The following is a 17,351-nucleotide window of genomic DNA, read 5'->3' as shown; positions in this document are numbered from 1 at the left end:
TTGGCTGTGGCTTTTTTAATCACACCCTGCATTCTTTCAGCAATCAAATGTATCTGTCTGTATGGAAATATTTGTTGCGGACAGAGAAAAAAAGCTGCTTTTTTGTTATGCTGTAAGTGATCTCGTATGACACCCCCACCCCTTACACCTGCAGTGGTTAAGACATCAAAATTATTCAACAAGTCAGCATTGCTCATGGTCTTGCATGCATTTGTAGGCCATGCAGAGGCACCAGTGTTTCTTCCCTTTGTTTTATAACCAGCTAAAAACTCCCCACAGTGGCTCTAACTTTTATGAGATATGTAAAAAAGTTAACTTCTTTCTTTTTTTACTTTCTTTGATGAAAAATAAGAATAGTCATATGTTTAAGTGTTTTGCAGTGATTAATTGCAGGTAAATATGCTTTAAAGTTGATCAGTAACAGAAAAATATTTTATTTCAGATTTATGCCCTTTTTATCTTCTAACATAAGACAAAAAATGTTCTTTTTTGTTTTTCATCCATTTAAATCAAATTATGGTGACTACAGATGAGTCTGTTTTCATTATTCTGGGAGAGAATGTGATGCTTCTATTAGCATCTAACACATAAATTATTTTCTTTATCATGCTGTATTTGACACAGTCATCCTTTTTTTTGTTTCTAAATATGAAAAATTCTTATTCTAAAAATACAGACAAGTTGTTTCAAAGTGGAACATTTAAAAAATGCAAAACATGCATAAAAAGCCCAAAACAACACCTGGAACAGAGCATGCTTGCATTCAGACATACATAATTGTCTCAACATCAATTTGCACAAATTGCACCATTATGAAAACTGGATGCACAGACACCGAGAAGACCAAAAGAAAAACACCAAGCCAGAAATTTACAAAACAAACCATCCAGAAGACAAAAAAGACCTCGCCCAAATGAGAAGGACACATTGACCGCCATGCAGAACACAACACAGCCACCAAAAGCACATTTTCACATAGATTAGTATTCAGACCGCAGGCTCGTCACAGTTGTTAAGAAGACTGTAAGGAGGAACGACAAAGACTTCCCCTCTGGTGACACTGGTTACTTACTGAGCTAAAAGCCCTCAGCTCAGAGTCAGACCACTGTAGAGAGGCCGACTGCTATAAGAGACGTGTTGCTCTGGTAAAAACACAACAGTAGAAAGTCGGTGAGTGAAACTTAACCAGTTAGATTCACTGCCTGAAGACCTCAGTCTGATATCAGAATATCTGCAGAGCCAAGTCTTCAACTTTTACACATGAACCTGTTGAATTAACTCTGAACTGGTTTCAGTAAATGTGTTAAAAAAACACCACAGTAAAAAGTCTTTTAGCAGAAGACAGATGAAAAATGTGGTGGGAAGACAAACATATTCAGACAGAATTTCAAAGCTCTGACTGGTTTAGTGCTTTGAAGTTCGTAAAAACCTCCTCACATAAACAGACATATTGCATTCACTTGAAGAAAGTAACATTTTACTCTGTGTTTCTGAGTTGACAAGATAACTATATGAGGACAATGAGATAGGTTTCGGTTAAAAGATAAAAAAAAAATAATGCTCTGAGCTCATCCTGGAGAAACACTGCAGATGAGAACAAGTCGTAAAGGGTTACAGTGCCTGTGTGGAGATGTTTAAATTTTGTAAAATCCATGGAGTTGACCCTCCCTATGTATGAATAAAATGCATATTCTGGGTTAATAAAATAATTGTATACATTCAGGAGGCCTGGACGGGCTTTCTTCTAAATATTATGTTTATTTTTACCAGCTTTTACCAGCAATGTATAAGCTCTTAAAAATGGGGCACAGTTTTATTTAGTCATCTTCGACTCTCACTCTCTGTCAGCAGGTTGTCACAGGGCTCTTTGTAGCTAAGCTTGTTTTTACTGTTATTTTTGTAAATACATTTTGCACATGATGTACAGTGCTTAACAAATTTATTAGACCACCTGTCATATTTGTCTCAAAGACCCTCCAGCATCATGAAGTGCTTTAATGCGGACTCTTTCATTTTCACTGAGCTCTCCACGTTTTACCATTTTGAACAGGAATGAGGAATTTCAAACTGAATTCACCCAAATTTGAGCTGGCTCCCTGAGCTTCTCTGAGAAGTCAGAAATCAATCAAGCATAACATTCAACCACTAAAACTACTTTTTCTGTTCAGGAATGCAAGTAAATAATTATCATTTGACATATTAATCAAGAAATAATACTGTGCTTTACTATTTTTTCAGTATTTTTGTAAATCAGTAAATTTGAAAATTCATGGATAACAATAATCATTATATTTTAGCATTAAAAATATCATTTGGGTTAAAGAGCTTCCACATATTAGTGTTTTAACCATTGCAGAAACATAAAAATTGATTTTGGTAATTACCAATGCTGTTGATTTAGGGCAGCTGTGGCATAAACCTTACTTTGGTTAGGGTTAGGGTGGTCTAATAAATTTGTTAAGCACTGTACATGTAATCAAAGAAATGATCTGATTTTCATTACTGAAAGTCCATGTATAGTGAAATCCAAAATTTGTGTCTAAACATGCTAGATATGTTGGAATAAGGTTGCTGTAAACATGTGAAAACACTGAGGTCTATGTGTGACTGTGTCACTGTGAATTTTGGATTTAGGCCGTTCAAAGGTTTTTCATATCTTTGTGGCTAGATTTAATTTGGGCAGTACTAATGTAGTGCCCAAGGACATAATATTTATGGATTTTTCATTGTTTCTATTTTTATTTAGTTCTTCCTTTTTGTCTTAATTTTCAGTTTAGTTTTAATGAGTTTTTACAGCTGGTTTGTTAGTCTAGTTACATTTTTATTTTGCAAAAAGCCTTTTCTTATGTTTATTTTTTATAAGTTCTAAAGTTAATTTTTTTTGTAATATAGGATACCTGTCAGCGACAAGACCCCCAAAAAACTCTTCATTTTTCATTTTGCTGTAGGTGGAATTCAGTATGATGCTGTCAAAGACTAAAACTGAGGAGATTTTGTCTCTAATTTTATTTTAGTCTTTTTTTTTTAGTTTTGTAAGCACAGAATAACGTTTTAGTTAGTTTTTTGTAAATCTTCATTTTATTTAGATGTAATGAACTTAAATGGTTTTAAAATTTTAGTTTTAGTTATTTAGTTTGAGTTAACTACAGTGATCCTGGTAGCGCCCCATGACATCAGCAGGCACTATAGAGAATCACCCCGCCCCCCCCAACGCTACCAAGACATAAAATCACTTAGAGCTTTATCTAAATTATCTGCTGTTAGTTGACGTTGCTGTCTTAATTGAAAATTACAGCAAGCTACATGCTGCATGGCCTGTCATACATCAAACCTAAAGATTTTTTTCATCTCTTTACAGGACCTAAAAATCTATTTTTTTAAATTTCATTCATCATTTATGATTTTAAAAAATGTTTATCTTAATTTTCTCAATTCTAAATAAGGACAAATAAGTTGTTACATCAGAGGTTTATATATACATATATCAGTGTGGGCATGGATACAATGAGTTTGGAAAAGTCAGCATGTCAGATATTGGCAGCTAACAGCTGGGTCATGTTTGCTTCCTTGAATGATTTGCAGGAAAACTTCTGCTGGGATTTTGAGAGAATTAATTCAGAAAAACAGACCCGGATTTTACTTTGTCACAAAAACATATCTTACAATCGTCAGTTAATGATGTCATTAATTCAGAAAACTGAACAAAATTTCATTTCCTCATGAAAACTCAAAATGGTTCCATAGATACTACTGCAGACAAAGGGAAAATTAAAAAAAAAATCATCCATCATAGCCAGACAGAATGTATAACATCAAAATCATATAATAGAGCTTGTCTCCTGCTTAAGATCCCTTCAGAGCAATATCAACATAATAAAGTATTAATCACCCCACTTCACCTCTAAAATCTTCATGAAAAAAGACAAATGTAAACATGTAAGAGACTAAAGAGAGAAGGAGGCCTTCACACTGATGATATAGTTTCTACAGTGGTATAGTTTAGTTGAGTTCACATCTTCAGAGCCTTTATTATAAGCACACTGAAAAATATCTGATCTAATTAGATCTAATCAAATCTAATCTAGACTTGCACTTATTTTAAGCCACAGTCACCTGACAAATACAAATAAATATCTTCTTACAAGACATAAAAATCAGAAAATAAGGCCTACACTGCACAGTCATCAGTTGTACTGCCTAAAATTGGTTTGTAAAGCTGGTTCAAGGAACTTAGCATTTAAAACAGCCGATGCATGGAGGTAGAAAGTGTTTATAAATGTTGAAAGATGCTGACAAAAGTCCCTATAGTGGTATTCATTCTGGGTATCTGATGATCTCCACCCTGAAAAGCACCAGGTGGACACATTTATCTGTTATTCAGCACCCATACAGCAGTCCTTCATGCATACTGGTTATCAAAGGAACTAGAAGGATCATCCTTGCTTACTTAACAAGTTAAGTTTTCTTGCCCAGATTTTTAGAATTATCATAAGCAAGATGTGTCCTATTTTTCCTTTGTATGTCTTGAAATAAGTTGTTTGTCATCAGGTGAATATGGCTTAATGTGTAATGTGATATTTTTGATGAGAAATTAGACACAGAATTGTGAAGAATAAATAATAATGGATGATGAATCACAATAAATTAACTAATAATCCCCTGATATTATAGGGGGTATACTTGGTCTTCTACTGTGATCTTGTCAGCAGAAAATGATGTCAATAGTCAGACACTCACTGCTGTGATGAACTTGGTGCCCTGCGGCTGAAGCTCCTCTTCTTTCTGAAACATCGAGGCTGATACGATGGAGGAGGGGGGAGTGGAGGAGCACAGGAAGGAAGGAGGGTCATTGTTGTTGAAGGAGTCCATGACGATACCGGGGTGGCCCGGTATGGTGAGGGTACTCAGTCTAGTCACACTGTCACTGGAGGTGCACTGAGAGGACGTCTCTGAGCTCTCAGTGACTGGCACACAACGCAGAGAAAAAACACAGATTAATGTAATAAAAGAGGATGAAACAAAGAACTTTATTTACTTTCTTTTGAAGTAAGAACTTTTAAACAGTCAGACAGGATTTGAGTTTGTTTACTAAAATTATCAGTGATGTACAGGATCTGAAATATTCTTAGATTACAGCAACCCCCAGTGGTAGAAGCAAAAAACCCACTGGGATTGCTGTGACAGTCAATTTTGGTGCCCTATAAAGAATAAAGTGATGCATTTTCTTTTGCTGATTTTGTCCTGTCCACGTGTGAGTTTTGTTTTCAGGAAAACAAAGTTATCTTGAAGTCTTGAAAAGGCAAATGTATCCGTTATTGTAATTATTTCCTTTGGCAATTTTATGTGTTTCATAAATTGAATTTGCAACAAAAAGTAATTTACAAAAGTTAATGTTAGGCTCATTTGCCTTAGCACTTGGGGTAATGGGGAGAGACACGTGGGAATGTAGCCACAGGCAAGACTTGAACATGGGCCACCTGTGTACCTGTGTGAGGGTCTCGGTATTTTTAGATACAAAAGGAGGCCTCTGAGGAAACAGGTTGGGAGCTACTGATGGAGAGGCATCACAATTCATTTCAGCTTGTTACATAACCAGCTAAAAATGAGCTTTAAATCTTACAACTGTCCTCCTTTTAAATGCTAACTAATAGCTTATCCATCCCATTTTTATCAGTGTATTACAGTCATTAAAGATTGAATGAAAGTGGCAGAATTTTTACACAACTAAGTGAATTTTTTTTCATCAATACATTTAGATAATTTAAAGCAGGGTACCCAAACTTTTTCTACTGACGACCAGATACAGAAATATCTAAGGATGGCAGGCCCAGTCTTATGTACCTCACCTTGAGGATGTTAAAGTTACTAAAAAACAGTCTAATGTAGGTCAATAAATGCTTAGTAACTGAGCATGCTCAAACGGTTAGTTAATTGCTGACAAGGCAAATAGCCAATCATTCTATGAATTTTGGGGAGGCCTATCAGACGACAACCACTGGCTCTACCTCTAGAAGACGTTTGGTAATTTTGCTGCCGTAATCAATAAGGGCACCAAAATAAAGATATTTGTGTTATTTTAGCTATCAATATGTTTACCATTTACAGTGATTTTTCAATTTAGTCAAGAAAATAACAACAATAAATTCATGTTAAAAATGTGTTTACAGAATTGTCATAGTTGCACCACCTTGTGCTGAAACTAAGAAGTATATTACAGTCAAGCACAAGGTTCATGCTACAATGTGGGTTGTAATTCATTTTAGTGTTGGAATGGACCGTGGGCCAATCAATTTGATCCCGGGCCATAGTTTGGATATCCCTGTTTTAAAGACACATTTTGACATGACATCTAATTACCTTTATTTGTAATGGGTGTCAAAAAAGCTCCAAATAATTGTCGGAAGACATCCAAAATTTATTTTGTTTTCATGCAGAGTGTCCTGCATACATACTTATAGGCATAATTGAAATGAGTCTCTTCTCTGAGTGCTTATCCTTTCCTTGGGAGCTAGCGTCTTGTGTTTATTTCACATTCAGAAGAAGACAATTAACTGTTACACTGTTAATACTTGAATTATTGACTTCCAGAATCATATTAACACCTATGTTTCTGTATCTAATGTTCAATTGTTTACAGAAATCAGAGAAATTATATTTTCTTTCCTAGACTTCATAGTGAAAAATAGGCATTGTGGGTTCTATGGTAGGAAAAAATCCACTCACTCATGGAGGGCTGGCTCCCGCTGTCTTGCTCCAGTTCGTCCTCCTCTATGCAGTCGTAGGGCCACTGAGCAAAGGAGGGAACGCCGCTCATCGGGTATGGGTGTGCATGGGGGTGAGAGGGTGAAGAATAAAGGTGAAGATTGAGCGACCCCAGCAGGGAGGAGGATGACTGGCTGGAGGAGGAGGATGTGCTGCTGTTGGAGATGGTTGAGTGAGGTCTCTTGAAGGAGGTGACGTGTTCAAGTGAGGGCACCGCGATGGATGCTCTGCTTCTTGATTCTGTTGAAAACACAGGGAAGGGTGAGATCTTGGATGGGGCAAACACTTGTAAAGGTGATAAAAAAGTATATCTACACAGTTATAAGTTGCATGGTGAAAAAATAGGGAAAGGGTCACCCCAAACAGAGCAAGAGAGATGAATAGAATATGGTTGATATAGACAAAAGTACAAGAGGAGCTCACCTGACCCCTTCATGATATAGTCAATGGCTCTGTCGCTGATAGCAGCATCACTTGGCTTGATGTCCATGAAAGGTTTGCTTCCGATCCCCATGGAAACCATCTCCTGCATTCGCAACTCTGGAATCCCATTAAACAATTCTCAATGGCTATTTTCTATGTGTGAAACTAAAAAATACCTTAAAATTAATTAAAATAATTACCTCTGTTTCTGAGTGCCTGCCTCCACAGAATCTTCCCTATGATGGCTGTCCACACTGCCTTGACCTCTGCTGAGCTGGCTTGTAGTATAAAAGTATCCTGTGACTTCCTCCGACGGAACCAAATCTCAAAACGTAAACCGCTGTCCCCAACGCTTTCAGTCATACCAATCTCTGCTGTCTAAAAATTAAAAAAAACATGAATTGTCTTTAAACTAGCAGTGAATAAAAGAAAGTCTGAGAAATTCTTATGATCAACCAGTTCATACTTTGAAGGACTGTTTGTAGATGTAAATGTCATATCCTCCTTCGATCTTCTTGGTCTTGCTGAAGAGGATGAGGTCTTCAAACAAGAAGACATGGCGGAGGTATTTCCTGCGTCCACACCATACGATGAACTCATCCTGGCAGCGGAGTTGACCCTGCTCCTTTAGGTTCACCTGGAGAGGAAACAGGATGGTCACATGCGTCAGTAAGAACAATACAATCTCTGATGGGACTGTGACCTCACTCTACTGTATACAGAACGACATGACCTCAGAGATAAAAATGGCTCTAAAAACACTGTCTCAGCAGATAATCGTATAATTATGCGAGGAGGATTTTACTGTACGCTGACATCTAAGTATTCATTACAGAAGCGTGTGGTTTTGTGCTTTTGGCTTCAGCTTACATCACAGCCACGAATGGCATCCATAGCCAGCAGGTCATTGCCATGGCGGAGCTGAAACTTGACCATCTCCTCTGCAGTGCGGAGGTCACTCAGTTCCTGTTCCTGGGTCTGACTGCACTCCTTGATCAGGTCTTTGAGCAGCAGGGCATATTTGCTCATCCTCTGGATCGGCTTCAGCAGGTACGACGCCAAGTCCATTTTGTCCCCAAGCTCCATCTGCTTATTCTGGTGAGAAACACAGTGAAGATTTTTATTATTGATCAGCATTTCAGGCCTACTTGAGCTAATCTTAAAGCTGTGGTGCCTTAAAAAAAACTGAACCTGTTTTCTTATGTATTGAAAGTCAGAGATTGGGGAGATCCTGTTGATTTCAGTTGACCTTTTGTGTTAGACCCTTTTAACTTCTATTTATCAAATTCTCTACACTGCTCTACTTGGGTGCGATTACAGCAAAGTCAAGGTAAAACAAACAAACAAACAAACAAACCTTTAGGTGGTATTTAATGGTGCATTTCTAATCATACTGAAATGACCAAGGTGGATGAGTGGACGGGTTTGTTCCTCTCTGCAGATGCTCTAAGCTTTCACACTTTGAAACTCAGTGTTAAGAGTATGAGTAAATATCTTAGTCTAATAATTTTATCATAATAGTGCTGATGATCACACAGTGTTGTCCTTGCTTCTGCAAATATTTTCTTAAGAATGAAAATTAAATTCCTCATTGTGATATCATTGTCAGTTGTTTAATTGTTGTCAGTGTGCTGTTGTCTCTGTCTTTTGTTTAATATTGTATGTGTTTAATGATGATATGGATCCATGTATCTGAATTAAGGAAAGTGATTGCTCCTTTTAATCAACAGCTGTGTTAAGTCGTTTCTCTGTGATCCTGTGTGTTTATGATTACATTTTTGTATTTTGTTGGTTTTTTTTGTGAAGAAAGAGGGGATTAGATAACTGTTAAGCAAATAATCTGATTTATTTTCATTCTTTATTGTGTTGATACTGGTGCTTCTTCTAAATGCCTTTAATAGAGAGACAAGATGGGACAGTGGGAAATGAGGGAGACTGGCAGAAAGAAGGACTTGGGAATAACGTGGGAAAGGAGCAACAGGTCTGATTTGAACCCCAGCACATGAACATGAACAGTTACCTAAGCTTCATAAATCTTTTCCATGGTGAAATTCAAGCACTTTTCAAGCACTTCAACGTGTATGTTTTTTCAATATTTTTGAGCATTGTGCTGCGGTAGTAATTTACACTACCACACATACAATATAAACATAAAATATCAAATTCCTTGTCATACAACAGTTATCCATGGATTAATGACAAATTAAAGGAAAACGCAAGAACAACAAAAAAAAGCCTAAACCTACATTTAAAAAATCACATTTGAAAAAATCCTAAAATACTTGATAGCGTATTATTTTAAGTCTCAGAAGTAACAAAACACAGCTGAGGTATAAGTATGAATTCCATTTTGTACTTGCATGGACCCTTCCATATTAGTATTTTGAACCAAATGTTATACATAAAGATATATTTCTATTCTTTAACTCTTTTGTTGTCTTGTATTTGAAAATGAGATTCTCAGCCTCCTTTTTTAAGGAGTGGGGGAGCTTTTTTGCCTTAAATGTGCCAGGTCAGCTGAAGAGAGATGTGGGGGGAGAGAGTGGGGTAAGACACGCATCATATATGTGCCAGGATTGGGATTTAATCCTGCAACTGGTGTGTTGAGGACTATAGTCTTAGTATGTGCGCCTCATCTACCAATTGATTTTAACGAGCACCCAGACAGCTATTTTGATCAAGAGAACTTTCAAGCACTTTATCCAAAATCCCAAGAACACTACAAACATCAAAAATACAACATTAGAATTCTAGCATTTTCAACTTCCAAACATCTGTGCAAACTTGATTTTAAAATGCTTAAATGATAAAAATAAATGCTGTTATTTAGTCTCTGACTTAAATTCATTAAACAAGGCTTTAAGAGTGAATCCATTTCATGTATGCTAAAGATTGTAATTGAAACTATTAACATTAAAAAACATCTTTGCAGCACCCTCTAGTGGACAAATTTACGTACAGGTGACACTACTTCATAAACATCTCTGTCCTCCTCTCTTAATAACAACAGGTTTTATGTTCTACCTAACCACTGGAACTGAGTTCTCCCATCAACTGAGGAAGACCACATGATGTGGATGAAACCATAAAAGATAAGAAATGAGTTTTATTCTGTCAATCTTACATTAAACATCCATATATGTGGTATTTCCGAAAAGTTATGTAAGTCTGATATGAATATCTCTACTGTAAACTTCACACACCGCCTGGAGATATATATAATGTTTCTACTTAGTGTAAGAAAAAGATTTTCTTCCTAAGTTATCCACCCTGAGAGGACTGTGATGTGTTTTGGTTTAACAATGACCCCAGAACCTGCCACCGTGTGAGTGATGTGACCTGTGTGAGTTCCCAGACGCACCTTAAAGAATTCGTTGCCATGGCTACAGAGCAGAGTGTCGGACTGTGGCTTATTCTTGCTGTACAGAGCATACATTCCAAACTGATCCTCCTGCACACAAGATTAACAAGTTAGGACACTGACTACAGTAAAAAGTATGCAGACATTTCAGCTTTGACTGATGAATGATTCAGTACAGCATGAGTTATATTAATTATGCTGCTGACAACAGCAGTGTAAGAACAATAATACAGGAGTGGGGTTTAAAAACAAAACCTTGACATGTACATGGTTTTAAAGGTTGTTGTTTAGAGAGACATTATTAACTTTAGGTCATAAGTTTATTACGGTCACAGCCATTAGGAGACACTAGACAAAAGTGTCATTGTTTCAGTTGTCATGTGCTGCCTCAGGGTTTCCTACTGGCTCTCTGGACTCACATGTCTGAGAAAACAGCTGCTGATGGACAGAGGAGAGTGAGCACACGACTCCAGATCCTTCAGGAAGTACTGACTGTGGAAGTCCCAAAGTTTCTCCACGTTCCCGAAAATTATGCTCCGCTTCCCCCGCAGGTCCTGTGGCAGGTCGAGGCGCTCCATCTCTGGGAAATAGTGCTCAATGATGTAGCTGAGGGAGCGGACATACTCCCTCTCTGTGGAAATCATCTCATCCATGATGTGCTGCACTTTACTAATGAAAAAAGGGACATGATTCTGATAACACATATTCATGATATATACCTCATTATGAATGAATCAGTGTCTCATTTCCTCACCTGCTCTGCTTCTTTCCGTCCCCATCACTGCGTCTGTTGTGAATCCTGGTAGGCGTAGACATGCTGCGGCTGCGTCCTAATGCAGGACTCATCACATCAGGTCTCTGTAGCTTTTTCTCAGCAGATACGTTGTTTACCACCTCCAAACCTTTGATGTAAACACCCGTGTAGCCGTGAATGTGGCTGACATCTGAGTGACCACTGTCTCTCGGGGTCAGCTCGTAGCTCATCGTCTTCTTCATGATTTTCTTCATGGGCTGCTTGCGAAGGCGGGCGGCCCCCGAGTAGACAGGCTCTGAGTGGCAGGAGATAGTGGAGTCTATGGTGCAGTCACTATCTGTGTCCTCAAACATGGACGGACTGTGCCTCAGTTTACTGTCACAGTCATTCGGGAAAGTGAAGCGTGTGGAGGAGCAGATGGAGCTGGAGGGGCTTTTTTGAGGCTTATCGTCCTCAAAACTTAATGGCGTAACTGCACCAGGTAAAAGCACATCAGCTCCATGCTGCTCTTCAGCTGCCATCTGCTTTTTAGGGGTCTTTAGAGGAGCTGTGCTATCAGCATCTGTACAGTGCTTTTCTTCCATCATGGCTCGGGCCAAAGTCTCCTCCAACTGCTGTTTGGTCTGCTGACATTTGTGCCACACTGTGTTCCACTGCTGCAGCTGCTGAGGACTCTCCAGAGACAGCACCATGTCATTGAGGGTACTGAAGTTATCCACAGAGAACTTGGATGCTTCAGTGCAGTAATCCTGCAAGATCTGCACCACAGATGAGGGCAAAGTGACATCTGTACTGTCCAGATTCAGCTGACGGAAATAATCCTGGCAGTGCTCCATCCACTGGTTCACCTATAAATAACAAAGAGTGATTAATCTACTTTGTATCATTATTAAATACCCTGAAAAGTTCATTAGGAATACACATTTCTGTTAAGAATATGTCCCTGTTGTGAAGTCCTGTAATGTCTTCATCAAGCTTAATAGAAATATTAATTTCCGTGTAGGACTATAAGGGTGCACTCACACTAGGCCATCTGTACCGTGCCTGGGCCCGTTTCAGCCTTGACCAGTGTGTGTGCTATCGTTCCGTGCTTCGGCGTGGCACGCTTTGCGGCCCCACCACGGAAGGACAACGTGGGCCTAGGCATGGCACAGATGCAAATGAAGGAGCACAAGCATGGGAATGTGGCGTTATGTGAAGTAACAACAAAAGGAACTGCTTCAGAGAGCAGAGAGCACACCAGGCAGCAGCTACATGCTAGAGACAGCAGGATTTTTTCTAGAAAGATAGCGAGAGCTATGTATTTTGTCTCACTGCATTTCAACAAGTTACGTAGATTTTATGAGCTGAAGAACTTAACTTCGCACAGCTCCACTATGACCTTGTTCCAATGGGTCCCAGCCCAGTCCACATTTCTGACCAGTTTCTAGCAAAGTCAGGCTTTAAACACTGTGAAACGTTTTTTTTTTTTTTTTTTTTTTAAATAAAGCTTCTTCCCTTGTTTGAGCCACAAACAGCAGCTCACAGGATAGCAAACACCTTACATCCTCCGTGTGTAAAGGAGAGTCTGCCAAATACGCTGACAAGTGTGTGCAGGGGTTAATCCCATGGCTGATTTAACCTCTCTTATTATAAAATTATAGTACCATACTATCATCCACTGAATTAATTTACTTTAATTCTATGTCATGTCATCAAGAAGTGAAATTGTGATCTTGATCAATGACGTATGAATGGAACATTGTTTATTAATCCTGTGGCGTATTCACCTCCAGCTCTCATCAGATGGTTAAAATCGCTCTCGTTGCGATAAAAAACTTTTATCTGAACATTTAATCCGGCTCTGGACACAGGCTGTCCTATGACATGAGAGCTTGTTTGGTACAGCACTAAAAGGCATCCAAAATTACGCTGAGAGATGGCACAGTTCATGGCGCATAAAGGAGTGCCTTCAAATAGTATATACACATGCAGAGGAATGACTGCAGGGGCTCAGTTAAAAAGTCAGAGTTTCATTCAGCAGAAGTGCTTGGAACTCTGATCAGGCTCCAGATTGTATGCTGTGAGCGAGAACTCTCCGCTATGAATCGCTTTCTCTGTCTCCTCACAAGGCTCTGTACAGTTAACATAGCCTACTGATCCCAGGTCAGCTGAAATAACTCTGATGTCAGATCAGATATCATATAAATCTGCTGCTATTTTACTGCCAAAAAACAACACTTATTCATACTGAGTCATCAACACGTATGACACGGTCATAAATAGTGGAGGCTTTGTATGATGACGTCTGTGTGTGACGTATCCGGGCCCAGGCCTGGATGCGTTGAGCAGCATGAGTGCGAGCCAAAGGGGGGACAGGGGAGGGGGTCAAATGGGCTTTAGCACAGTTAGAATACAGCATGGTATGGATGGCCTTGTGTGAGTGTGCCCTAAGTCTATTTCTTGGCATGCTGCATCTAATCCCTCTTTTTTTCTGTAATACTTACTATATGACACTCTATGAAAGATATGTTGGTCATGAAATTCTTAAAATAAAGATCCCTTAGCCTTGACCACATGTCCACATTATACTCACAGAGTCATAGAACTCATAAAGGTTGGCTAGGATGTCCAGTTGGGCCTTCCTCCTCTCCACTCTTCCCAAAATGGAGCCAAGATGTTGCTTAAAGTCAAGGAGAGCAGAACCAGGAAGGGACTCTGGAGACTCTTTTACCAGCTGTAAGCCATGTCTCTGCTGGTGCTGTTGAGAGGAGTCACCGGTTTAGCTGTACTTGTGATCATTATTACACAAGGAGGTGGTTCTCAAGAATTATGTTTCAAATAAATTGTGTTATTTACCACAGAGTCCTCCATAAACTGGTTCAGGCTCTCCCTCATCTCCTTGATTTTGGCCAGAGACAGAGTTAGCGACTCAAAAGGTATGAGTTGCTTCTCTCCTTCTCTGCTGAACCAGAGTTTGATCTGGAAAAGAAAGGATTCTGAAGTAGTTAAGAGAAGAAAGGCAGCTGACATGAGCCTGAAATAGTGTAGAGCTATTGATAAGTCTCCATTAAGTTTGCCAAAATTATTTATTCTTTGACACCTTTGATACTACATATTCTTAACTGAAACAGTTTCTATTATTTTCACATTTTATTGCTTCCAAAAGAACCTAAGTTTAAAAAAAAAAAAAAAAACAGAGTCCCAGTCGAACATTTATCCAAAGCTGCGCTGAGTCCAAAAAAGAGAGGGTGCTGTGTTTAAATAACAAAAATACATTGACATGATTTTGGTACTAAAGGAGCTAATACATCTTAAGGACTTTGCCTGAAAATTTTTAGTCAAGAAATCCCCCAACATCTGGGGGCCTTGAATTTGTATTTTTGTTTATGTGGTATTAAAACAGGTATTATATTACATATATTATACAACAACATTGCCTGATTTGCACTGGACACATTGTAACAACAAATAAATAATCTACCAAACAGAAATTTCCTTAGTTTTTGTGCTTTGTTTATATTACCTTTCCTTTGGACTGTGAAAACAAAAAATGCGCACCATACTGAATCTGCACTGGGTTGCTTGGTGGAAATGTAGCTTATGTAAACATGAATCAGATGCAAATCAGAGACTCTGCATCTGTATCTGCCTCAAGATTCAAACATTTGCTGGGTTTTATCAATGGCGCTACAGACACACAAAAGATGAAATCATTTAAGCCCACCTGTTGTGTTTGCTCCTCAAACTTGCGCACCTCCAGCAGACTCTCCAACTCTCTCTGAGACTTGTTGGACAGGATCACAAGCTTATGGACTTCTTCATCTACTTGGTTGTACAGTGCATTCAACATGTCTACAGCATCTCTAAAACGAACAACAAGACAAATTAAGTCAAGCAAAGGTTGCTTTAATATCGGCATCATCATTTTACTCATGCTGTGACTCTCATGTGGTTCAAAGTGTCACTGCAGTACCTGTAGTTTTCATTCTCACAGGCCTCTTCCTTCCTGATGCGGGCCAGGACAGTTCCTCCCTCTAGTCTGAGTCTGTTTAGACGAGAGTCATCTAGCACACACTTCATGAGATGCCTTTGCTGCTCCATCACCTTGGACACCTCCTAAATAAAATACAGATAATGAGAAACAACAACATAATTGATACATTTTCACAAAGGATGTAATAATAAATGTATGCTTTATCTTATAAACAACATGCATGTTTATGAATAGCACTAGTAGGAGACTAGATAATGTAAATATAACAGATAACAGCCAGTGGCTATCTGTTGACCTTGTATGATGTTTTGTGCAGAGACAAGTCACATATCACATAAATAAAACGACAATAAAAACATCGATTGACCTATCAAACATGTCTTATAAAAACAGTATTGCAAATAAAGTGAACAAATAACTCATGCACTGTCAGGGACATTATCTAGTCTCCTTTGACTTAATCCATCTTTTAATCTCTTCCCCTTCTTTTAAATTATACAAACACTTGGATCCCTTAAGCTAACCAAAAATTATCACAAACTTTACTCAGCTCAGAGGAAAAAGGCCAGCAAAGCCTTTTGTGTCAATGAACATAAATAAGACGGCCAGACTGTCTGCAGGAGGTTTGTTCTGACCTCAGAGGTCTTCAGGTCGCCACTGTTGCTCAGCGTGCTTATAGACTCCTGTAATGATGAGATGGCTGCCCTACAACTGCTGGAGAACGGTTCGATTTTCTGTGAGAGACAGAGACAAATAAACATCTCATCAATTAACCCCTGTCCCTGCCTGAAATACAAAGTGAAAGAAGTTGATGGCCTGTTTTACATCATTCACCCACCTGTCTGAAGTGGATCCAGTGGTCATGATCGTAGTGGAAGGTTCCCTCCAGGTCTCGTGTCAGTTGTGTTTGATCAATGTGCTTGAGCAGGGATTTCAGAGAGGACAGTGTCTCAGTCTGTGGAGGAAAATCACAAAAACAGTCAGGTCTATGCATGACTGATTGATCTCTTCTGCTGTATTGCTATTATTATCTGGCTAACACTAATCACAGACTGATTACGGGTTACAATTCAGTCTCAAGAAATCCCTTTCAAAACAATTGCAGAGAGATCAGGCCCAGTGTAATTCAAATAGAGCAGCCAGCCTTTATAAAACTGCACTGTAAAATCAAAGAAGTTGAAGATACTCATAATATTTTTCAAACAGTGGAAATACATTTTTTGAGCATGACTCAAGTTGATATATATTATTTACGTGTTTCTACTCCACTGCAAATTTTATTCATTCCATTCACAGATCTTAATTTTGAATGACTGTGTCACCAAAAGACAGCTGATTTGATTGACTACAAGTGACAAAGACTTAGAGATGCTCTTTGACTCAATGCGCGCTTTATCCTTGTCAGAGTGAAGTTAATTCCCACAGGCAGGACTTGTCCAACTAAGAGGGTAACTTCACTCATGGTGCAAAAGCGTCGAATGCCAAAGGCATTCTGGGAAAACTTTGCAGATCGAGGGATGATTGTCAAATAATCTGAGCACAATGCCAAAAATACTGAAAGTGATTGAGTATTGATTACTTAAACACTAAAAATTTATTTATCAACTCAGAAAAAAGAGTTGAAATCTCTGTTTTGGACTTCACAACTCATTTTTCAAACAAACTTTTAGTGTTCCATCTTACAATGTGATGTGATCTGACTTTTACATTTAAAATACTTGTGAGTTATTCTAGGACAAACTAGCTGAAATATGACATCCCCCCCATAACAGAAGGGTTTTTATCACCGATCCATTGTAAAAAAAAATATTTTTTAGCTGCAAAAGTGAGGATATTATGTAACGTTGCATTAGCTTCAGTGTTTATATTCTGCCTTGGAAGCTCTGAAATCAGAGACAAGTGATCCATTTCTAAATCTTAATGAAATCTATTTTCTATTTCATTTAGTTTTTTCAACAAATACTCCTGCATATTACAACATGACTATAATAAGTGAGTTACAGTATAAATTTCTGTTTTGTATAAGGGAAAAGCGATGGATAAAATCATGTCTGCGACAAGAAGAGGCATAATTT

At 38.4% G+C, this 17,351-nt stretch overlaps 1 protein-coding gene across 2 annotated transcripts in view; it reads right to left on the bottom strand.

Annotated features, from left to right (window-relative positions):
* The window catches only part of zgc:158766 (uncharacterized protein LOC100009641 homolog), a 40,188-nt gene that overhangs the window by 1,871 nt on the left and 20,966 nt on the right, over positions 1 to 17,351 (bottom strand). Inside the window, exons 8-23 of one of the 2 annotated variants that reach the window (XM_041794076.1) lie at positions 16,115 to 16,231; positions 15,912 to 16,010; positions 15,256 to 15,398; positions 15,007 to 15,145; positions 14,139 to 14,261; positions 13,876 to 14,040; positions 11,301 to 12,148; positions 10,966 to 11,215; positions 10,547 to 10,636; positions 8,056 to 8,280; positions 7,652 to 7,822; positions 7,386 to 7,563; positions 7,186 to 7,302; positions 6,724 to 7,002; positions 4,738 to 4,964; positions 1,073 to 1,142 (exon numbers count right to left, since the gene is read on the bottom strand). In XM_041794076.1, coding sequence (XP_041650010.1) covers positions 1,098 to 1,142; positions 4,738 to 4,964; positions 6,724 to 7,002; positions 7,186 to 7,302; positions 7,386 to 7,563; positions 7,652 to 7,822; positions 8,056 to 8,280; positions 10,547 to 10,636; positions 10,966 to 11,215; positions 11,301 to 12,148; positions 13,876 to 14,040; positions 14,139 to 14,261; positions 15,007 to 15,145; positions 15,256 to 15,398; positions 15,912 to 16,010; positions 16,115 to 16,231 — 3,216 coding nt within the window. In that variant the 3' untranslated portion in view covers positions 1,073 to 1,097. The remainder of the gene's footprint in view (positions 1 to 1,072; positions 1,143 to 4,737; positions 4,965 to 6,723; positions 7,003 to 7,185; positions 7,303 to 7,385; positions 7,564 to 7,651; positions 7,823 to 8,055; positions 8,281 to 10,546; positions 10,637 to 10,965; positions 11,216 to 11,300; positions 12,149 to 13,875; positions 14,041 to 14,138; positions 14,262 to 15,006; positions 15,146 to 15,255; positions 15,399 to 15,911; positions 16,011 to 16,114; positions 16,232 to 17,351) is intronic. The other variant, XM_041794077.1, reaches the window with a different exon arrangement.

This window comes from Cheilinus undulatus, linkage group 8, assembly GCF_018320785.1.
Source record: "Cheilinus undulatus linkage group 8, ASM1832078v1, whole genome shotgun sequence".
Taxonomy (NCBI): domain Eukaryota; kingdom Metazoa; phylum Chordata; class Actinopteri; order Labriformes; family Labridae; genus Cheilinus; species Cheilinus undulatus.
The sequence above is the reverse complement of the archived record's forward strand: the minus strand, read 5'-3'. Positions and strand labels throughout refer to the sequence as shown.